Consider the following 24,284-nt stretch of genomic DNA (forward strand, 5'->3'; position numbering starts at 1 on the left):
ATTATAAGTTCTAGTTGCCTTTTTAAGTACCCGAAAAATTGGAGGGCAGCTAGGCCTCCTTCCCCACCCCTTATTTCTCAAAATCGTCTGATCAAAACTAAGAGAAAGCCATTTAGCCAAAAAAAGAATTAATATGCAAATTTTATTTTAATAATTTATGTATGGAGAGCCAAAATCAAACATACATTAATTCAAAAACGTTCAGAAATTAAATAAAAAAACTAGTTTTTTTAACTGAAAGTTAGGAGCAACATTAAACCTTAAAACGAACAGAAATTACTCCGTATATGAAATGGGTTGTCCCATCCGCAATCCCTCGCTCTTTACGCTAAAGCTTTTAATTATTTTAAAAAGTCGAATTGTGGCAAAGAGTCAAACTTTAGCGTAAAGAGCGAGGGACTGCGGAGGGGACAACCCATTTCATATACGGAGTAATTTCTGTTCGTTTTAAGTTTTAATGTCGCTCCTTACTTTCAGTTAAAAAACTAGTTTTTTTTTATTTAATAAAAATAAATAAGCACGCATCCGTGATCGGTCGTGTGGCAAAAATGCAAAATTCCACATTTTTGTAGATAGGAGCTTGAAACTTCTACTGTAGCGTTCTCTGATACGCTGAATCTGATGGTGTGATTTTCGTTAAGATTCTATGACTTTTAAGGGGTGTTCCCCCGTATTTTCTAAAATAAGGCAAATTTTCTCAGGCTCGTAACTTTTGATGGGTAAGTCTAAACTTAATGAAACTTATATATTTAAAATTAGCATTAAAATGCAATTCCTTTGGTGTAACTATTGTTGTAAAAATTCCGTTTTTAAGAGTTTCGGTTTCTATTGAGCCGGGTCGCTTCTTACCACGAACTGTTTGATTATTAATCCTTTTACAATCAACAAGGGTATTTATGTATTATAGCCATCCCACTCAAGAAATGAAGTTACGATAGTCCTAATGGTATGTACGAAAATATGATAAAAACATAAGACTTAAGTAACAAAATCATTGAAAGTACAGTACTTATGTATTACAGCCACCCCACTGAAGTTCTTTATCAGAGAAAAACTGGTTTCTTCACTGCAATCGGAGATAATTAGCTTTGTCTCAGTGAGATAAAATACAACTTAGATATATTTTTATTAAATATTTTACTATATAGAGTTGTTATTTAGGTTAGGTTACATATTTCATGTAATGCGTTCTGGGTGGCCTGATTTCCGTAATTCTTTGTTGTAGTTTCGGTACTTATGTATTATAGCGACCCCACTCAAGAAGTTTGATCTGTTCTGTATGCCTAAAACTAGGTTGTTTGCATTCGGAGACAGTTAGCTTAGACATAGTAAGATAAACTACAATATAGGTATATTTTAATTATAATATATAGGATTGGTATTTCGGTTAGCCTAGATAGGCTATTTAATATAACACTGTCAGGACAGCCTGCTTTCCATAATTCTTTGTTGTAGTTTCCATAATTTTGTTACTAAAGCTTTATATTTTCATCATATTTAAGTGTATTTCATTAGGATTAACTTCACATCATGAGTGGAGTCGCTATAGTGCATAAGTACCAAACACTTTTTCTTGTGGATCATTTCAGCATATGATCTATTTTGCAAGGTTCCACTTTTATAACACAAATATTCTAAAAGGTCTGTGTCCTTTGCAGGGAGGAGTGAATGTAGGCACTTTAGGTAAAATTCTAGTTGATTGACTTCTTGCTATCTCAGAAAGGGGTTAGGTTAGGAAAATGAAATTTTCAGGGATGGGTCTACATGCTAAAGTATGTCCCGAGAAGGTATTTTGAAGTACCTACCTCCACTCCTTCTCCCTCCAGAGGGCCCTGACCTTTGACGACCTTCAAAAATAAAATAAAGGTCAAATGTTGTTTTGTCAAAATTTTAACCAAATTTCAATAGGTATAGATCTGCCATGTAGGCGAATTTTAGGGCTCTCTATAGGGAGAAGGAGTGGAGGTGGGTACTTTAAAATACCTTCCCAGGATATACTTTAGCCTGTAGACCGAACCCCAAAAGTTTCATTTTCCTAACCTTACCCCTTTCTGAGATAGCAAGAAGTTACTCAACTTGAATTTTACTGGCACTTTAAACTACCTCCCCAGAAGATCATTAAGGCTTTGGATCTATTCATGAGAGTTCCATTTACCTAACTCGCCTACTTTTCAAGATCAACAAAAGCCAAATCTAGTATTTTACCAAAACGGTAACTAGCCTATTCAACCTTTAGTAAATAAGACTGTTTTCAAAACACTTACTCTTTGCAAAGTGTTTTGACATAAGTCGCAACTATTAAAATCCTTTCGGTAAACGCCATAACATTACCAAGACAAACTGTGCCAGTGAACTAAATAGAGCAGTTAATGTTTAAATCCCTTGATAGTGTCCAAAGGGTAGATGTTTATCGCCTCTCAAGATGAAGTAGGATAGGGCGATGCCTATCTTAATTCGAGGTGCTTGGATTTCACAATACTGACTTATAAGACCCATTTGAACTCGACCTTCCGGAGTACAATAGAGTTTTGGTCAATACAGGAAATAAAGACAGGAGAGGGTCCCTAGGATCCTGTCCTCTAGAAGAAGAAACGAGGGATGAAAAGGTTTCACCATATCCTACTTCAAAGGCTTTTTGACGTAATTTTAAGAGTAATTAGAGGGTTGTACCCGTGAAGAATACACTTGAGAAGATTTGCATCAAGAAGTTTGCACCCAGGAAGACGGCATCCATAGAAGATTGTATCCCACGACAGATCGCATAAACACAGAGAAACGATTATCAGGGAATATAATCTGAATAGCTTGAAGACCCTAAGGCACGAGTCTTTAACCCAACTTACGTGGGTATATTACACCTCTTTCGAGTCATGATATTTCAAGGAGTGACCTCTGAAGCTGTTACTCAGCTATAAGCAGTTCATTCCCCCCCCCCATTCACATTTAATATCACACAGTAAGCTGTAACATAATTGTTTCTACTCAGTGCTCCTATTATTAAGGTTTTACCTTTGAAAAATGCGATTTTGCGACAAACCTCTGTTGTAACTTACACTAAAAAGGAAAGTACTTATATCATTGTATTGATTACTTTCAAATTTGTCCTTGTTCCAGTGTGTTTCTCCGCCTGTATATAACTTCGAAGACCACACTGCCTTTCCATGACGAAAGTAAAACAGTTCAAAATAGGGATGATACCTTTTTATTGACAGTGAATAGATATAAAATTATTTAACTGGATATTTCGAACACTGTATATGTGTTCGAAATATCCAGTTAAATAATTTTATGTCTATTCACTGTCAATAAAAAGGTATCATCCCTATTTTGAACTGTTTTACTTTCGCCTGTATATATGTATATATATATATATATATATATATATATATATATATATATATATATATATATATATATATATAATACAGAGTAAATTTCTTAGATTGCGTGTCTAAATAAGAGCGGTGGGCAGGATAAGTTATTCGATGCGTATTGATTATCAAGGAGGCACACTCGTGCCTCTTTAAAGAGGCGAACCACGACAATGTTAAGCGATCTTCGGTTCCAGTGGTCGCAGAGGGATGGGGAGGGATGCATTTCGTAGCCCGAGCTCCAACTAAGAAACCTGCCATATTTCATCCCCCCTCCGACTTTTCCTTCATGGGGAAAATCTGGCCGAAAGTTTCGACCCACCAACCCCAGCCCCCCTTTAACGTTGTCCGATCGGGCTGAAATTCACAAGTTAAGGTCCCCTAGGGCTCAGGAGCTTATCCGCGAAATTTCAGCTCGATCCGATAACTCCTTCCCTGTTTTCCAGAAACCACACATAGCCACTTAATGTTCATATTCTTTTTTTTCTGCCACGCCTACAGGTCACAGCCGACATCGGATCTGGGTGTACGAAGACTCATTCGACGCGGAATTCTCCGAGTAATTTTGCTTGAAAGTTTCATCGGAAAATCTTAACTCGTCGATTTTCTAGCTTAGAAAAACCCCATTTCCCTATAAGAGCCCATGTTAAGTTTTTTGTTGTTAAAAGTTACGAATTTCAACATCAAGTACATCAAAATGATCAGCTCGACATGGTGAGACTGACTGAAAGCTTCAAAAATTCTGTCTTAATCCGTAAAATTTTTATTTGAGAAAAATGACAGAAACCCTTTTTTTCTGCCACGCCTACAGGTCACAGCCGACATCGGATCTGGGTGTACGAAGACTCATTCGACGCGGAATTCTAAGAGTAAGTGCCCTTGAAAGTTTCGTAGGAGAATCTTAACCCCCCGATTTTCTAGCTTAGAAAAACCCATTTCCCCATTGAAGGTAAAATTTTTCTCTTGTAATAACATCACTTGTTTGAAAAATTCTTACACTAACAGCGGCTTGGCGCAGCGGAAGCGTGCTGGGCCCATAACCCAGAGGTCGGTGGATCGAAACCGCTAGCTGCTAACTTTTTAAAATCTGTAAAATTAGGTAATTTTGTCAGTTTGAATTTATTGATACGGAAAGGGAGAAAATAAACATGGAAACATGTGATCAGAATTACATACTGGAATGTTCACAAGAATTTATACTGAAGCGGGGGTAAGGCTTGATGGAAGCAAGTTAAAAGAACCATTTAAATTGATTTCCTAATTGAAGCCGTTGGTGAAATTTTCTATTGTAATAACTTGTTTGATAACAAGCATAACAGCAGCTAGGCGCAGCGAAAGCGCGCTGGGCCCATAAACCGGAGGCGGGTGGGTAAAAACCACTAGCTGCTAAATTTTTAATTAAGCTGCTAAACTATTAAAAGTATCGAAATTAGATAATTTTGTCAGTTTGAATTTATTGATACAGAAAGCGAGAAAATAAACATGGAAAATTATTATTAGATTACATCCACCATGGATTGTAGAAAAACGTACAGAAATAATATGAAAAAAACTTCGTTTTCTTAAAGAGTTAAAGAGGCTGCGTCCCAAAGTCGAACCTTAAAACGTACAGGAATTAGGAGAGGCAGTTGGGGGGCTGCCGCCCCCCAAACCCCCCGCTTTTAAAGACTCTTTTGTACAGGTTTTTTGTTGTGGGGGGCTGCCGCCCCCCTAACCCCCCGCTCCTGGCTTCGGAAAGGCCCTCTTTTAATTAACAAAAAATTGAAATGAATGAATGATGGAATAACTTCGAAAAATGTTAAACACAAAACGACAGGAGAACCATTGCGCCGAAACTAGTAGTTAGTAACAATGAAGTCCCCCCACAACAAAAAACCTGTACAAAAGAGTCTTTAAAAGCGGGGGGTTTGGGGGGCGGCAGCCCCCCAACTGCCTCTCCTAATTCCTGTACGTTTTAAGGTTCGACTTTGGGACGCAGCCTCTTTAACTCTTTAAGAAAACGAAGTTTTTTTCATATTATCGAGTCTAAGGATCTATTATGGGTACAATCTCCGGCGGGTGCAATTGGTACAGAAGTTTCATATTAATATATTTACATTACTTTTAAATTTGTACGGCATATGTCTACATAAATTAGCTTGAAACAAAGTCTTTCTGATGAAAAAATAGTAAAATTGAATACTTAAAATGAACAAAGATTGTTGCTTTTTGGACTGTGTATATATCTATAAAACTATAATAAATAGGTGGGTGACATTCGCTATTTTTGTAGGATTATGCAAAGCTGTCTCTGTTGATTTTAGGAATGTGCCCATTGAAACCTTATTCATAGCTATTTGAGTATGCTGGATGGTCTACGGATAAAGGCTTTGGCTAGCTTCTGAAGGATCGTGGGTTTAATTCCCACACTGACGACAACTTGTCTAGCATTTTTTTTTTTAGATTTCTTTGCCTAAAAGCTATTAAATATGCCTAGAGACACCTAGAAAAAAAACGTAAAATTATGTTATATACTGTGAATAGACATAACTTTGGAATTCAAGCAAAACATTGGCCCATTGCCTCGCATTTTCAAATACTTGAGCACACAAGTTTTATTAGCAAATGCATGCAATAAAACTTAGACAATAAAAGCCTGAGATTGTTACCATTAATGGCCTTGCTGCAATTAATGTAGTCTAATAGTCTGATAAGTAAAATTGTAGGTAAACAGAGCTCGTATTTCTTGAGTATTGAATTCACGTGTTCAGATATGGTCAAACAAAGTACAAAATAAATACCGTTCTTGGTACTATGACTTTTTGCTCCAGGCAGGTATACTGCGGGGGGGGGGACTGGTCCTTACACCCCATGAATCCAAGTATTTTTCATATAATTCACCGTTTTAAGAATTTTCCGAATATCTATCTCCTCCCCCCTCTTTTACAAATTCTGCATACCTACTTGACCTGGTGTGGTAAATTTTTGGCAAGGAATAAATGTTCCTTTTATATAGCGCGACATGCATGTCATATGTACAGGTGGCATACAATACAAAAAAAAGATACGAATAAAAAAGGGTAGACCTAGACACAATTGTAGCAGAAATATAGAAAAAGAATGCGCTTATTAAAATATCCAAAATCGGCATCAGTACCACCAGGTGAAATGGTCAAATCCTCCTCAAGTGCGGAAGAGGGGGCAAAAGCGAAAAGTCAAAAAGATGTCTTCTGTAGAGTTATTTTGATCGTAGAAAAAGGAAATGAAGATAAAAATGATGCATTACCAGTATAAGAAGGATTGGAAATCCCTCTTTAGTATTTGAAGTGGGAGGGCATGACAACATATTTTGTTGCTATAATTGTCAAGTCTGCCCTCAGTGTGCGAGGTAAGAGGGCGAAAAATATAAATCTTGAAAATTTGTTGAATAAATAACTTTTACGGAGCTATTGGAGTCGTAAAAAACAAAAAAAGGGCATGAAAATACTGTCGAATAAATTTTATATGTGTCACTGGACCAATAACTATCCCTTCACCTTCAGACATAAACCAGCCAATCCTACTGATTTCCACATACTAGTTTCCTGAATAATTTTTGATACTCTGAATGAAACAGTTCTGTTCCTTACACGCTGAAGCAAATAAGTTCAAAAAGTGTACACCATGCAACCGGAAAGTAGAAACCCAGTTCAGTAAAAATAAGTTTATACAGCATGTGGCTGACAATGTGGATCATGATGTTTGCACTTTAGATGGCAAGGGTGCTGTCCAAGGTTTAGCTATAATTGCAGTGATAACTCCAGTTTCAACCAAAAAAAAAATTTGAATTTACGGTGGCTAAAAATAGCAGAAGCTAATATTATTTGGTGCTCCGCAATTTTACAATTTGAATAGCAAAGAAAACAGCGCAATTCTTTCAACGGTAAAATACAATAATCTCCTGCAAATTTCAAATTTTGATCCTTATCGTGAGCTTGACATAGTGTGGGTCATTTATTGGTACCTACAGCGTCATGGCCTGCTTAGAATGAGTTCTTGCAAGCAATATTTCGAGGATCAGCTGAGAAAGCAGGCATCTTGTTTCTACCCATGATCGACCTTCCTTCAAGTATTGAAGCCTGCTTGCATTCTCCCTTGATGTTTATGGATGAGCAAAGGGAAAATACGAATTCATGTCCATCCTAACGCTGTTCAGCCTCTATGGTGAAAGCCTATGGAAATAATAGAATGTGAAAAACTTGGAAGAATATAGAAAAGAATTGTCTTGAAACTAGAAAGATTTTATCTTCTCATGAGCTTTCTTGGGTGCATAGGACGTATCATACAAGAATCAAACCTGAAAGACGTTCTTGGAATTTTTATTTTGAAAAAACAGTTCCTCATATATTGACGGAAAAAGCAGTAACTCGCACTTTGCGAGGACACCTGAGCATAGCTTGGGGACTCCAATTCTGCCTATTGAAAGTTATGAGTTTACAACAGTAGTTCCATTTCAAGATAGAGTGTGGGCTGGCTTTTCAGCTGAACTAGCAATAGAACAGGAATTTATGAGGAGTATTAAGGCACACAAAGGCCTTACTGATGAAGCAGAATGACAGAATTTTAGTAAAATCTTTGGGTTGTTTCGCGTCTTGCTTGCAACTATCTTATTTAGGAACTTATAGGAAGAAATACTCGACTATTGAACAGACTCTCGAGGCAAAAAAGCGACTATGAAGATACACTGCTTGTCGTGGAAATGCTTGCAAAGTCAAATTTATTCGAAGATTGTAAAGGACTGAGAAACATAGTGAATGGGATAATGGCTCTCTTAGAATTAGACATGGAAGAAGCTCTAAAAGAGGGAACAGCGATTCTTGATGGTACGCTTGACAATTACATAAAGGGTTATGTTTTCAGAAAGAAATCGCAAGTAACCTTCACGGCAGCCAAAGAGAATGTTTCCAGCACGAATTATTTCTTGTTTTTTTCATCACTCTCTGACGATGGTGAGCCCATGAGGAGACGAAAAAAGCCTGATTTTGGGAAAGCTTTATTTGAGCTAGTAAAGACGTAGATAACCTGTGCTCAAATAGGAGAAAACTAATAAGACCCCACCTTCACGGTTTGTATGGTTAGGTTTCTCTTCAGAGACATCAGTAGTAGATTGGAAGCAGATTTTCAATGATATTCGACCAGTTCTTTGCGTTTATCGAAACGCGGTACCCATACCCTACAGTCATTTTTGACAGACATTAAGCATGGACTGTAACACAAGACCAAAAACAAAGCAGACGTGTTAAATTTTACCGAAGAGAAGAGTTATTTACTGCAGATACATATATTCAAATCCAAAGGACAAATTAAAAAAAAAAGCAATATTCATTCACATGCTCGGCAAAAGCTTATGTGAAAGGGAGATCGAAGTTATTCACGCAGATGGCAACAAGAATGCAAGTACCGTTAAAACTGTAGTTGAGAAGTCTATTTTTCCTACTGCACTTGTTGGTGACGATACTAACTTATTCGTTCTTTTGCTGTTTATGTTAATTCTGATTCCAGGAAGATATATTATTATCCAGAAGCAGAACATGGCAGCATTAGTGTTCTGTGGGATACAAATGATGAAAACTAGAATGGAAATAGAACCATGGAATTCCTTACTTTTCTGCCATGTGCTATTTGGGTTTATTACCACTTCCCATATACGTGGTGTTGGAAAAAAGAGGATAGAAGCATATTTGAGGAAATTGGGGTATTTCGAAGAAGCTCCAGGAGGAGATATCTAGTATTGGAGATGCCCTTTATTGCCCATCTTTGGACACAAGAGTTGTGAAGACCTAGACTCAGCTCGCTATCGTATCTCCTAAAAAAAGATACCAACGTCCTCAAAATGTATGCAACCTCTAGGCTTACCATCCACAGGTACGTTTGCAAAGTTTCACTCGCTGCACGTCTACCGTCAGACACGAAACTGGAGTGAAAATAACTGCCTTGAGTCTCTTCGTTGGGAGTTCAGGAGCAAAGGAACAGTCTTGGTTCCTACAATGACTGATTTATCTCCCGCTCCGTTGCAGCTTCTAAAGTCTTGGCTCCGGTAAATCAAATAGCTGTGACTCTGTGGCTCAGTCTGGTCTAGATTGCGTCATAGCTTGTAAATTTTGCAGTGGAATCTCCTGCTAAAATTCCATAGAAGCTGAAGACGGCAACACTGCCGTTATCGACAATGATTTTTGAAAATTATTTCTTCTTATGACTGACAAAGTGAAAAGAATTTAAACCAAATTCTTTATAGCAGGGCATTTGATTAAGTGGTTTTCTACGCCTAGATTCCGTCTATTCAGTCCTAAAAAGCACTTTTCTCAACTTAGGGGATAAGGAAAAGCCAGTCGATTCTTCAGAAGAAGCTTGCAGTCTATATTCCCTAATATTGCAAAAGTGGGTGTTTTTCCAGGTTTTCAGTCATTTTTCTTTTCTTTTTTCGTTATCTGCGATCGAGAAAACCCAAGAAAGGACCTCTTAATAACGGATTTCTAACGGGAAATTTACAAAAATACCGCGGTAATACTGGTGATTTACCCTTTTAACACTAATTTTTGTTACCCACCACCTTAGTAACCCCGTAGAAGATATCTCTTTCATCACAGAATAAAGTTTTAGCTTTTTGCCCCTCATCTCCGTACTTGAAGAGCAAGTTCGACCCATTTCACCTCGGGTAGCGATGCCAGTTTCGGATATGCTAATAAGCTCATTTTCTCTATAGAGTTGTATAAAATGATTTTTTTTTTGCAATTTGTTCAAGGTGTCACTGTTTTTGAACTGCACTAATAGGTACGAATGCACAAAGGGCTTCTTGAGGTTCGCCCCCCCAAAATAGATATTTTGTGAATATTTTCTTTACATTTTATATACAACTCGCCAGTTTTTCACCGTTACCTATAGTAGAGGCCATAAGGCTGCAATGTTTTATTAAATTTTTTTTTTATCAGAGGTAATGACACTTCAATTGGAAGGGTGGGTCATATAAACTTCGTAGGGGGTCATTCGATTGGAAATCGAATCTCCAGTGCCTTCTTAAGAGTCAAAAGTCATCAGAGGGTAACTGCCCCCCTCGCCCTTTTTCCCAAAATGCATCCAATAAAATTTTGAGATAACCATTTAATTAAAATAGTTCAAAGGTAAGATAGCAAAAACTCAGTTGTCGACAAAACCCCCCAGAGCCCTGAGGCAAGTGTTGTAGTTTTTATGGAAGCAGTGGTAGTGTAAACTTCAGACGGGGCTCATTTGATCGGAAATCGAAAGTTCTAGTACCCTTTTTAAGAGTCAAAAGTGATCGGAGAGCAATTAGCCCCCTAAGCCCTTTTTTCCTGAAATACATCCGATCAAAATTTTGAGATAACCAATTTGTTCAAAGTAGCTGAAAGATCAGATAACAAAAACTTTGGGCCGAAACAACCGTAGAGCCCTGGGGCATGTTCTGTTGTCGTAAAACTTTAGGGAGGGATCGTTTGATTGGAAATTGAAACTTCTAGTTCCCCTTTTAAGAGTCAAAAGTGATCGGAGGGTAACTAGACCCTCAACAGCCTTTTTTACCCGAATTCATCTGTCAAAAGGTAGAGATAGCCATTTTTTTTAAAAATAGTCCAAAGATCAGATAACAAAACTTCGGGGTCCAGCACAACCCCAAAGAGCCCGGGCATATCGGTTGTAAGCTTATGTCCCGAGGGCACATTAAGATTTTATTGAAGAGGTGGTCGGATAAACTTCAGAGAAGGCTCAAATGATTAGAAATTGAAAGTTATAGTTCCCTTTTTAAGAGCCAAAAGCGATCGGATGACAACTCATGTCGCTAGCCATGTCGTGCCGTTCAGTTGGTTAATGTAACTCTTTACGCTACTTAAAACAAGATAATCAAATGACAAGATTACCCACCCTCCCCCTAGCACCAATATTTATAGTGTGGTATCATTTTTGGGATTAACCATCAGGCACTGGCTAGCGCTAATGCTCAACCAAACTTTTCATGGAATTTTCTAATTGGCTAAAATATTCTATGAAAAATTCTGATTGCTTCAAATTAACATTAGCCGAACCTTAGTACAAGTAAAATCTCACAACGAACGGGCATTTACTGCTACGCATTCGTTGACTCATTGGAAGCTTCACTATTTATACACAGTATTGCACGCTTACAATCCAACTATCGGTGTTGAGAGGGGTCTTTGGATTATTCTAGGGGGTGCTTGATGCATGAAAAAGTGCATTCTTAAGCTTTATTTTTCCGGCGTTTCTTGAGAGGCTTTCCGGATCGATATGGAGGGATAAATTAACAACTTAGCCTCCTTTCATCGTGTAAGAAGTAAAAGAATACGGCACTAGACCCTTAAAGTCCTAACCAGCAGAACTGACCTCCGTTTCGAGGCCCTTCAGCCAGGAAGTGCCAGGGAGGGTTAGGAAGTTATGCATAAACAAAACTTAGATATTTATTGGTTCTTATGTGGGAAGAAGGAACAAAAATACAGAGCATCAGACATATAAATTTTATAATTAACTTTCTTCTTAAATACTGTTAACTTGTGAAGGGCTTTAAGAATAAATAGCCTATGGTGAATGGCCTCCTTTCATCGTCACGAACATGTTTGGACTATACGATGCAAGAGTCGATATTCGAGTTTTGTTCCTCGAGATAGTTGCTTGAGATCGTGTTTTGCACCTTTTTTGTCCTAACCAAAACTTGCTTGACAAAGCTTTGCCAAACTGCTTACTTACCATACAGTATATAAGCCAGCAATGTTGCCTAGGCAAATTCATTCGATAAGCTTTAAGTTGAAAGGAGGGGGTGATTTGACCCGTCTATTAACGCAGAACAGCTTACAGTGTGAAGTCATATTACGTTCGTATGAGCAAAGAATGATGTTAAACCTAAATACAAACAGGAATGGTCTTATACGTAAGAAAAGTCTAAAATTTACACAGCCAAAATAAAAATATTATCAATCATACTTTCAATAAATCACACGTCAAGCTATATCGTGCAGAGGGGGGGGGGAGTTTAGACTTGCTTATATTAGATAATTGTTGTTTGTTTTAAGTGTTAACGTCGTTCCTGCGTCCGTTTGAAAACTTTTTTTTTAGATTTAATAATTGATTTACTTTATTTGCTACTAATTATAATTAAACTTTACGTACCCACAACCACTCGGGAAAGGCTCAAAAAGCCCAATAGACTTCAGAATTGATAACATATTTCTTTAACTCACCTTGAGAAATGCAGAATAAAAACTCCGACTGCTTATCCTAATTCACAGTTATATACAAATAAATAGTTAAGTTTAATTTGACCTTCTCTAATTAGGGGCTACAAACCTCGAATTTACTAGAAATAGAAATGAAAATATTGTATGGTGGCTTATTTAGAGAAAGCATTTCTGAACTGTAGAATTCTGACGCTGATGAAACTGTCCCTGTTTCAATTTTACTGATAAGCTTAAGGCGATCTTTGATATATTCCTTAAAATATCTCATAGATAATTCAGTAGAATTGCAATTTCATCATCAGTAACTTTTTGCAAAACATCAAGGAAATGATTTTGGTTCCTGAATTGTATGTTTGAACTGTTCTGTCATTTTCTCCTAATTCAAAAGGTTAACGTTGAAAAGGATACTTAAAAGACAGATTTCTTTAGCCTTTCTATGTGGATTGCACCCAAGAATATTCAGGACTTTTGTATGTGAAGTCGGGAAACCCCTTTGAGTTAACTTCTGATCAGTAAAAAAGGGTTCCCGTGCAACTGAACGCTTGTTTAACTCAGCCCCATTAAGCGCAACCCGTTAGCTGAATCCTAGCTCAATCCATACCTTGTGAGATTCGAACCCCATTTAATTCAACCCCATTGCTATCCAAATTTCATTCAGCTCAACCCCCATGCAGCTCAACTCTCATTAAACTTAACCCCATGAAATCAAACCCTCATTTGACTTAACTTCATTCACTTAAATCCTCCTGCAGCTCAACTCCCGTTCAATTAAACTCTCATTTAACTCAGTCTTCATAAAACTCAACCCAAATTTATCAAACAGTTCGTTGTAACGAACTGTTTGATTATTTGTTGTTGTTTTTTCCAGAGGTGATCGTATCGTTCCAGTGGTCCTAGAATCTTGCGAGAGGGCTCATTCTTACGGAAATGAAAAGCTCTAATGCCCTTTTTAAGTGAACAAAAAATTGGAGGGCACCTAGGCCCCCTTCCACGCTAATTATTTTCCCAAAGTCACCGGATCAAAATTCAGAGATATCCATTTTATTCAGCGTAGTCAAAAAACTTATAAATATGTCTTTGAGGACGACTTACTTCCCCAAAGTTCCCGTGGGAGGGGCTACAAGTTACAAACTTTGACCAGTGCTTACATATAATAATGGTTATTTGGAAGTGTACAGAAGTTTTTAGAATTTTTAGGTTTGGGGGGGGGGGGGGGTTGATAAGAGGGGGATATGTTAGGGGAACTTTCCTTGGAGGAATTTGTCATGGGGGAAGAAAATTTTCATGAAGGGAGCGCAGGATTTTCTTGCATTATTTCAAAAAACAATGAAAAAATAAATATAAAAAAGTTTTTTAGCTGAAAGTAAGGAGAAGCATTAAAACTTAAAACGAACAGAAATTATTACGCATATGATGGACTCACCTCCAAGTATTTTTAGTAATTTCAACTATTTATTCTACGACTTTTGTGATCCAGGGGTCATTCTTAAGAGATTGGGACAAAATTTAAGCTTTAGTGTAAAAAAAAAAGGTACAGAATACGGCATTAGACTTTACAGTCCGTACCGGCGGTGCTGATCTCCGTTTCTTGGCCCTTCATCCAGGAAGTGCAATGGGGGGTTGGGGGCCAGCCAACCCCCTCATATACGCAATAAAAACATGAGAATACAGAAGTTCGTTACGTAAGCTAATTTGTAAGTTACGTATATCTTTTACTAATAAAAACATTTTAAAAAATTTAAAAGTTCTAGTTGCCTTTTTAAGTAACAAAAAAATCGGAGGGCGAATCGGTCTCCTCCCCCGCTCCTTTCTTCTCAAAATCATTCGATCAAAACTATGAGAAAACCATCTAGTCAAAAAAATAAACATGCAAATTTGGTTTTAATTATTCATCTGCGGAGAGCCAAAATCAAAACATGCGTTGATTCAAAAACGTTCAGATATTAAATATAAAAAAAACAAGCTTTTTTAACGGAAAGTAAGGAGCGGCATTAAAACTTAAAAACAACAGAAATTACTTCATATATGAAAGGGGCTACTTCCTCATCAACGCCCCACTCTTTACGCTAAAGTTTTTTACTGTTTTAAAAAGTAGAGTTAAGAGAAAAGAGTCAAACTTTAGCGTAAAGATCGGGGCGTTGATGAGGAAGCAGCCCCTTTCATATACGAAGTAATTTCTGTTCGTTTTAAGTTTTAATGCCGCTCCTTACTTTCCGTTAAAAAAACGTGTTTTTTTTTCATTTAATCACAAACCTATTGACGCACCTGGTTAACTACGAGCTCGTGTTTTGCAGCTTTCTTGGCCTAATCAAAACTTGCTTGACAAAGCTTTGCCTATAAGCCAGCAATGCTGCCTAAGTAAATGCATTCAATAAGTTTTAAGTGAAAGGAATAAAACTTCCATTTTGTGTTGGTGATGACGATTCAATAAGATTGTAAATTAAAAATTTCATTGACAATACAACGTTTAGTGGCCAGCGTTTACCCCCTGAAAAATACCCCCCGAAAAATCGCCTCGCAGAAAATACCCCCCGTAGAAATTAACCCCCAGTAAATACACCCCCCGAGAAAATACACCCGTGGCAAATAAGGCTTTCCAAATTTGAAAATTTTATTTGAGTTTTGTCTTTTTCTTTTCTGTAGGGGGAAGAAATTTTGGGACTTGGGTAGGCTATTATACGCCACCCAATCAAGTTTACTCTGTGTAAAACGCGAGAACAAGCAGGTTTCTTCGTTAGTCTCTTTCAGCTTAAGGTGAGACAAGACAAAGACAAGTGACAGAATAGATGGGGATTAATAATTTGGGCTATAAATTTACACATAAGGGGTGGGTGGTTAAAGTATTTGGACAGTTTGAAGACAGAAAACAATTCTTACTTCATAAATATGTAGAATAATCGTGCCCAACACATTTTGCATGCAGACCCTCTATACTTTACCCCCGCCCCCCTAATTTGCAAATATATAGCCCAAATTTGTTTCTAAAGTAAAAAAGAAACTAACAAAGAAACCGGTTTGACACATCGTAAATCCGGAAACCGAGTTTTACACATCGTAAACTCGAGTGAGTGGCGTATACTACATAACTACCGAAATTTTTCACGGAGGGAGCCGGATTTCCAGGTATTATTTGAAAATTATTAGAAATTAAATTTTAAAATACCATGTTTTTAAACTGAAACTAAGGAGCTACATCAGAACTTAAAACAAATAGAAATTATAGCGTATATGAAAGGAGTTTCCCCTTCCATAAGACCTTGCTCTTTACACAAAAGTTTTGACTTGTTGTCTTAATTCCTTAATAACGATTCCTGAAACACAATGGTCATTTAGTTACAAAAATAAGCTTTGTTTTAAACAAGACCTTGCTCTTTACGCTAAATTTTTTACTTTTGTCTTAATTCTTTGAGAACAATTCCTGAAATACAATGGCCGTTTAATTAAAATAATAAGTTTTGTTATACAATTCTACAAAAAAAACTTTAGCGTAAAGAGCGAGGTCTTGAGAAGGGGGCAATCACTTTCATATACATAATAATTTCCGTTTTAAGGTTTGATGTTGCTCCTTACTCTCAGTTGAAAAACTTTTTTTTTTTTTTTTTTAATTACTTATATATAGTGTTTGTTAATGGGAAACATACGGGACAGGTTTTTATTTGAAGAAAAATAAAGAGCCTCATTAAACCAAACACGATCAGAAATACAGTCAAATAATCTTCAACGCTAAACCATGGAGTCTAATAGAAAACAAGAGCTAAGAGCACTTTTGACGAGGTCGGAAGAGCCAAGAGCCAAGAGCTTATATGGCATGAGCTCTAGCAAAATTCTAAGAACCAACAGATTGATTTAAAAGGAAAATCAGAGGTTTAATGCCAGTAGGGATTTAAAATAAGAGCTTTGAGACACGAGGTCCTTCTAAATATCAAAATTCATTAAGATCCGATCACCCTATCGTAAGTTAAAAATACCTCATTTTTTCTAATTTTTACTCTCCTTTCAGCCCCCCAGATGGTCGAATCAGGGAAAACGACTGTTATCAAGTCAATTTGTGCAGGTCTCTGACACGCCTATCAATTTTCATCGCCCTAGCACGTCCAGAAACACCCAACTCGCCAAAGCACTGGACTCCCCTCCTAACTCCCCCAAAAAGAGCAGATCTAGTCCGGTCACGTAAATCACGTATCTATGACATGTGCTTATTCTTCCCACCAAGTTTAATCCCGATCTCTCCACTCTAAGCGTTTTCCAAGGTCTCCGGTTTGCGCCTCTAACTGCCCCTGATGTCACCAGATCGTCGGGATTTAAAACAAGAGCTCTGAGACATGAGTTCCTTCTAAATATCAAATTTCATTAAGATTCGGTAACCCGTTCGTAAGTTAAAAATACCTCCATTTTTCTAATTTTTCCGAATTACCCCCCCCCCGCAAATCCCCCAAAGAGATCGGATTCAGTCCGGTTATGTCAATGTCGTATCTAGGACTTGTACTTATTCTTCCCATTAAGTTTCACCCCGATCTCTCCACTCTTATCGTTTCCCAAGATTTCATGTTTCCCCCTCAAACTCCCCCCAATGTCACCATATCCAGCCAGGATTTAAAATAAGAATTTCGAGACACGATATCCTTCTAAATATCAAATTTCATTCAGATCCTATCACCCGTTCGTAAGTTGAAAATACCTCATTTTTTCTTATTTTTGCCGAATTAACCGTCCCCCCACTCCCTCCCAGATGGTTGAATCGGGGAAAAGACTGTTATCAAGTCAATTTTTGCAGGTCGCTGACACTCCTACCAATTTTCATCGTCCTAGCACGTTTAGAAGCACCGAACTCGCCAAAGCACTGAAGTTCGCCTCCCCCAACTCCCCCAAAGAGAGCGGATCCGGTCCGGTTATTTCAATCACGTATCTAGGGCTCGTGCTTATTCTTACCACCAAGTTTCATCGCGATCTCTCCACTTAATAATGATGGATGGTAATAAGCTTACCTAAGCTATGGATGTCAAGTGATTAATTTTTCTTCTAACGATAATTTCGACAGGACCTGTGCCTGTCATCATCAGGTTAATTTCGACAGGCACAGGTCCTGTCGAAATTATCTTTAGAAGAAAAATCAATCACCTGACATCCATAGCTTAGGTAAGCTTATTACCATCTATCATTATTATGTATAAAAGTCAGGTTGGCCTCAGAGAATAGATCTCTCCACTCTAAGCGTTTTCCAAGACTTCCAGTTTCCCCCTCCAACTTCCCCCCAATGTCATCGGATCCGGTCGAGATTCAAAATAAGAGCTGAAAAGCACGAGATCCTTCTAAATACCAAATTTCATTAAGATACGATCACCCGTTCGTAAGTTAAAAATACCTCGTTTTTTCTGCGTTTTCCGAATTAACCGTCCCTCCACCACCCCCACCAGATGGTCGAATCGGGGAAGAGACTATTTATAATTTAATCTGGTCTGGTCCCTGACACACCAGCCAACTTTCATCGTCCTAGCTTCTCTGGAAGTGCCCGAACTAGCAAAACCAGGACCGACAGAAAGACAGACCAACAGAAATTGCGATAGCTATATGTTACTTGGTAAATACCAAGTGCCATAAAAACAACAAAAAGATACAAAATATTTTTTTCTATGAAAAAGACAATGTCCAACAAAGGAACAGAAATTAATTTAAAACTTTTTCCACAAAACAAGTTTGTCAAAGACTGGTAAAGAGCCTCATTAAGCCAAAAATGAGTAGAAATAAATTCAAATAATTTTACAAACGTAGAACTACCACAAATAAACATCAATAAATGAATTAAACCCAAAACGAACAGAAATTACATTAGATAATCGATTCAAACACAAAACCCGCAAAAAATTAACATAAGTAGGGCTGACAATCCCCACACCTCCTCAAGACCAGACCATAATTTGCACTTTAATGAAAACAGAATACATTTTAAATGTTTTTAACTTTTTTGACTTTAATAGATATAATAGTATTAAGACTACATAGAATAAATATGAGAATATGTATACTAAACTGACAATACACATTTTTTTGTTATTTGAGTAAAGTTCAAATTATGTTCTGATCTTGAGAAGACATGCGCGGTGTCAGCCCTGTTCCTTTAATTTTTGCTCGTTTTGAGTTTGAACAGGTTGTCTACTGTAATTTCTGTTAGTTTTGGGTTTCATTTATTTATTAACGGTGATTTGTGGTAGTTCCACTTGTCGAAGATAAGAAAAACAAACTCGTAGAATTTGATATCGCTTTTGTCCGTAAAAACTTAAACAATAAGAATTTGATGGATCCTAAAGCCAACTACTCTTTCAAAGGAAAGCTAAACTTTGAACTTTTTGGTGCCATATGTTTTTAGCTTAATTTTGATGATTGTTCGCCTCATTTTTTTTCTTCTTCAATTTTTTTTAATTTGGGGCCCGCTACTGCCAAAAGTTCATATGGAAGTCTTTTCAACAAAAATGGATTTGTGTTTTATAAGTTTTTTAGATACTTTGGTATATAAATTCCTCTTTTTCCCGTTTCTTAGCACTTTTCGACGAAAAAAAAACTCAAATAAAATTCTCAAATTTAGAAACCATATTTTCCACGGCGGGGGGAGGGTATTTTCCGCGCGGGGTATTTTCCACGGGGGTATTTTCCTGGGAGTTATTTTCCAGGGGGGGGGTAAACAACTAGAGCCAAAAAAATTTAATTCAAGATACTGCACATTTTTGGAACCACCCAGTGACAGATCCGGAGCTTCGGGAGGGGGTTGCCTAAAATTTTCCTTCCAGTCATTAGTAAAGATATGAGCGCTACAGTTAAACAAGAATTGACTAAAAAATTCCAACAAGATAAATTCTCGAACTGCAATTTCGTATGCTATATCTTCTGCAGTTTTCCTATCTTATTATGGTACTTGTTCGGAGTATTTGTCCGTTATTCGTCCGCGTTTTGCTTATTTTTCCCCTTATCTCGTTAATTTTTTAAAAATCATCTAGCACTTCTTCAGAGGCTATAGAGTATGGGAAGACTTGTTCTAGAAGAGCATTTGCCATCTCCGTTGTTGTTGCCAGGTTATTCTCCTAGGAGGAGTGCCTATAAGCTCCTTACTAATTTTCTTTTTCTTTAATTCTTTAATTTTTTCAATCATTATTTTAGATCTTCCATCAAAAATAGTCAGTTGATTTATTTCCTACGGACTACATTGATCAGTATTTTACTGGTTCTAGTCATCGTCATCTCTTGATCAAAATGAAATGAAAAAACAAGTTTTTCTTATGAAAGTAATGAGCAACATTAAAACTTAAAATGAACAGAAAAAATTCCATACATTGAGGGGATTGACTCCCCCTCATTTCCCACTCTTTAAGCTGATGTTATATGGTGCTTTAAAATACTTCTTATTCCAATACAATAGTTCTTGTGTTTGATTAGTCTTTCTTAGAGCAATCAACGCTTTCTCGCACATGAAGGAAGGCTATGACTCCCTCCTTCAACGATTGTTTTTAGATTCGGGTTTATTATTCGTAATTAAATAAAAAAAAACTAATTTTTTTAGCTGAAAGTAAGGAGCGACATTAAAACTTAAAACGAACAGAAATTACTCCGTATATGAAATGGGTTGTCCCCTCCGCAATCCCTCGCTCTTTACGCTAAAGCTTTTAATTGTTTTAAAAAGTAGAATTGTGGCAAAGAGCCAAACTTCAGCGTAAAGAGCGAGGGATTGCGGAGGGGACAACCCATTTCAGATACGGAGTAATTTCTGTTCGTTTTAAGTTTTAATGTCGCTCCTTACTTTCAGCTAAAAAAATTAGTTTTTTTTTTATTTAATTTCTGAACGTTTTTGAATTAATGCATGTTTGGTTTTGGCTCTCCGCACATAAATTATTAAAATGAAATTTGTATATTAATTCTTATTTTGGCTAAATGGCTTTCTCTTAGTTTTGATCAGACGATTTTGAGAAATAAGGGGTGGAGAAGGAGGCCTAGTTGCCCTCCAATTTTTCGGTTACTTAAAAAGGCAACTAGAACTTTTAATTTTTAATGAACGTTTTTATTAGTAAAAATACACGCAACTTAAGAATTAACTTACGTAACAAACTTTCATAACCTTATATTTTTATTATGTATACGAGGGGGTTTGTACCCTCGTTAATACCTCGCTTTTTACACTAAATCGTAAGTTTTGTCCCAATTCTTTAAGAATGAACCCTGAATCAGAAAGGCCGTAGAATAAATAGTTGAAATTACTAAAAATACTTTAGCATAAAGAGCAAGGTATTTATCTCCTCCTAAATACCTCGCTCTTTATGCTAAAGTATTTTTAGGAGAAAACAGAGAAGTTAAATGAAAAGAGAGCAAAAACAATAATAGGGAATAACATCAGGCTGTTATGCATCAGGCCAATATAAAATTTTGGCACGGATCAGAGACAAAGCGCCGTGTGCGCCAAGTAAAGAGCAATATGCCTTCAATGTATTTGTTATTTTTTTTTCCCTTCTACATTTATCTGAAGAGTCGTAGAGAGTTAGGCAGTTTAGACATACACGCACACTTTTAAGGCTTTAGACCCTCTCCCCCAACCTACACAAAGATCCACCGGTACCCCTTCATAATGACTAGTGCACAATTATACACCCCTATACTTAAGTTTAAGAAGATTTTAAGAAGAAATTTAAGATTAATGTCCAGTTTAAAACACTGAACAAGTTCTCCGTTTATAATGCAATATACAACAAGCCAAAGGGTTTTAATTAACTTTATGAACCTTGGTATAAGAGTGCATCGTAAATATCCATAACGACCATATTATGTACCTCTTCAAAGTCATTTCTGTTTATTTGGAAGAATGATTTGCAAATTTCCTTCAGATATACGAATAAAGAGTGATTGATTATACATTTTGCAAGAATATATTACCACATTTCAACATCAAACAAGCCAAACATTCTTAGTTCAGGACATCCTTATTGATTATGCATTCCTAGCGATTCATTATTCAGTAGGGGTGATCGACTGCTAGTCAGCTATATTTTTCTAAATTTTCAAAAAAGCAACCAAAAGAAAAAGCAGCCGAAACAAGTTCACATATCTTTTAGGTTCTTAAAGTGCTTTCACATTGCCAATCGGTGACATAAGCTTCTTCCCGAACGAATATAAAAAGGTCATGATTGGTCTGCTAAAAATAATACCCCATCGGAAGCAAACAGTGTGATATCACTATTACCATTTAAATATTAAGTTAATCGTGTGTTTTTATACTAAATCCCTTTTAACAAACACGGTCAGTAGGCTCAGCAATACAATTTTATGAAAAATTTATCAGGGAAAATCCTGGAATTTCGACTTTCTTTGAATGAATTCCTCTCCTCATTAAATATTTTTACATATGCATTTTAGAGCCCTTTACATTATAAATGAAATATAAAAATAAGCATGGAAGGTATTTCGACACGCAAAACTTAAGTTTTATTTTAACTTGAACAGGCAAATCTTTTTTAAATATTAATAATTACTTACATATTATCGAGTATTAGTTTCTTTTGTTTTGCTGTTGGGCGTCTCATTTTGAAAATTAGTTCCCTTCGTGTTTATCTCCAATTTGTTAAATAAAACATTAAAGTAGATTAATTCGTGTTAATCCAAGCACAAACCAAAGCAGACTAAGATACTTCTATTGATTTTTCACCTTGTATTTTTTGTATTTAGCTACAGGCCATTGTTGCAAAATACCCGAAACATAACACTTCTGTTTTTAAACTTTAAGAAACCATCGCAAATCTCTTAGAAGGAGAAATACGAGATGGAATAACCCCAACTGTCGTAACGTAGAAAAATCCCTGAATGGCAATGAAGAATGCACCCCATACCAAAATAAAGAGGGAAAAACCGGAGAAATCCAGTTAAAACAGATCGGGAAAACTTCTATTTGACGATCAGGTCCAGTGGGAGGGGGTAATGAGTGATGTCTCTCCTCCCTTGGCTTAGAAACAATCTAGTTCTTTGGAGTACTTACTTACTTTTATGGTCATCAGAGTTCTAGCCCCCCCCCCCCCCAAATCATGGATCCACCTAGGAAAACAAAACTCCTGGGAATGTTTAGCAATGGATATCTTGGCTGCTGACTAAACTGTATATTTTTTAAGGATCAACCCTCTTTTCAACCCTGTTTTCGAATAATCTTCTAAAATGTCAATGGATTACCTCTAATTCAAAAGCATCAAGAAGCGCATGCTGCAGACCCCCCTAAAAATCAGAATTTTCACTGAACTTATTCGTGAAAGATGATTCTCTCGCAAGCGAATTTAACTACATAAAAAAATAAGAAAACATTCAACTTGAATTAGAACTCCTTTCCAATCTGCTGTGCCTATAGAACAGTTTACTTCCGTGAAATAGAGTACGTTTCCGCCCTCAAAGGTTTCGGGGAGTTATCGTTCCAAAAAAAAACCAGGAACGATAACTCCTGGTTTGGAAAACCATAGAATATTCAAGTAGTGATCTTTCGAAGATTTCAACTCTTGTTGATAGAACAGAATCGTCAAGTGCGAAAAACCATGTTATGACCAAGATGAGTACAGGATTGCACAAAGCCTCCAAAAGAGGTCCCAGGGACTTCTTCCTATCCGGTTCTAGGCCGGTTTGAACGCTTCATGTAGAGTTGAGAAAATGTGTTAGTCCCCATCCTGCAATGGTTCTCGCACCATTGCTTTCCTGGTGTCATTATAATTTTAATGATTTAAAGAACATAAAAATTGCAACTTGGAATATTAGAACGCTAAAAAAACAAATATTGTATCGGCATATTGACTCATGAATTTAGAAGTTTCAAACTGGATTTATTAGGAGTTTCAGAAACTCATTTCCCAGGGGTAGAAAACATGAAATTAGGTGATATAGAATTTATTTACTTAGGCAGGAAGGATAGAGTGCATAGGCAGGGAGTAGGGCTCATGATGGATAAGGAAGCTGCTAAATCTTGTTTTGATCAGGAAGGTATTAAAAATAGAATTCTAGTTGCTGATTTTATGACTAAAAAGTGCAGGGTATCAGTCATAGTAGCAATGGCTCATGTAGAGTAGAACCGATTGATGGAGATAGTAGTGACTCAGACGAATTTTACTTACAGCTACAGGAACAAATAGACAAGGTCCATGATGTAAATATGGTCTTTTTATTAGGGAATTTTGATACCCGTGTCGGTAGAAATAGGTATAGATGGTATCCTAGCCCAAGTAAATTTGGTGTAGGAAAAGAAAACAGTAATGGTAACAGACTGCTGTGATTTTTGAAGTATAACACTCTAGTTATAACCAATACAGTATTTGGTCATCAAATATTCATTTGAAGGTAAGACAGCCAACCTGGTTATGCTATAGTAAACTGCAGACAAGTAGGTTCCATGCATGATACTAGTGTATACAGGAGTGTTGACATGGAATATTAATTTAAAAAACACATTTTCTGAGAGAAGTAAAGAGCAAAGTTGAAACTTAAAACGAACAAAAACTATTGCTTCACAGTCTACCTAACAAATATCAATAAAATTAGTACAAATAAACAAAATAATCGTATTTCCCTATGTTTTTAGGGTTGTAGAAAACTAGCGCTTTACCGAAAACACAAACACCAAGCATAAAAAAACAAGAATGTTGATTTATTAGTTAAAAGTGAGTACGTAGCCTGGCAACAACAAACTAATCTATAA

General features: G+C 36.8%; 1 protein-coding gene across 7 annotated transcripts in view; it reads right to left on the reverse strand.

Moving 5' to 3' along the window:
• Positions 1–24,284, reverse strand: part of LOC136039842 (ATP-sensitive inward rectifier potassium channel 12-like) — a 139,951-nt gene that overhangs the window by 35,452 nt on the left and 80,215 nt on the right. Inside the window, exon 1 of one of the 7 annotated variants that reach the window (XM_065723760.1) lies at positions 22,097–22,248. The exons of 4 other annotated variants lie outside the window; for them this stretch is intronic. In XM_065723760.1, the coding sequence (XP_065579832.1) occupies positions 22,097–22,143 (47 nt within the window). In that variant the 5' untranslated portion in view covers positions 22,144–22,248. Of the gene's footprint in view, positions 1–2,264; positions 2,339–12,695; positions 12,798–22,096; positions 22,249–24,284 lie in introns of those variants that run through there. 2 more of the 7 variants (XM_065723763.1, XM_065723759.1) reach the window with 2 other exon arrangements.

This window comes from Artemia franciscana, chromosome 20 (genome assembly GCF_032884065.1).
Source record: "Artemia franciscana chromosome 20, ASM3288406v1, whole genome shotgun sequence".
NCBI lineage: Eukaryota > Metazoa > Arthropoda > Branchiopoda > Anostraca > Artemiidae > Artemia > Artemia franciscana.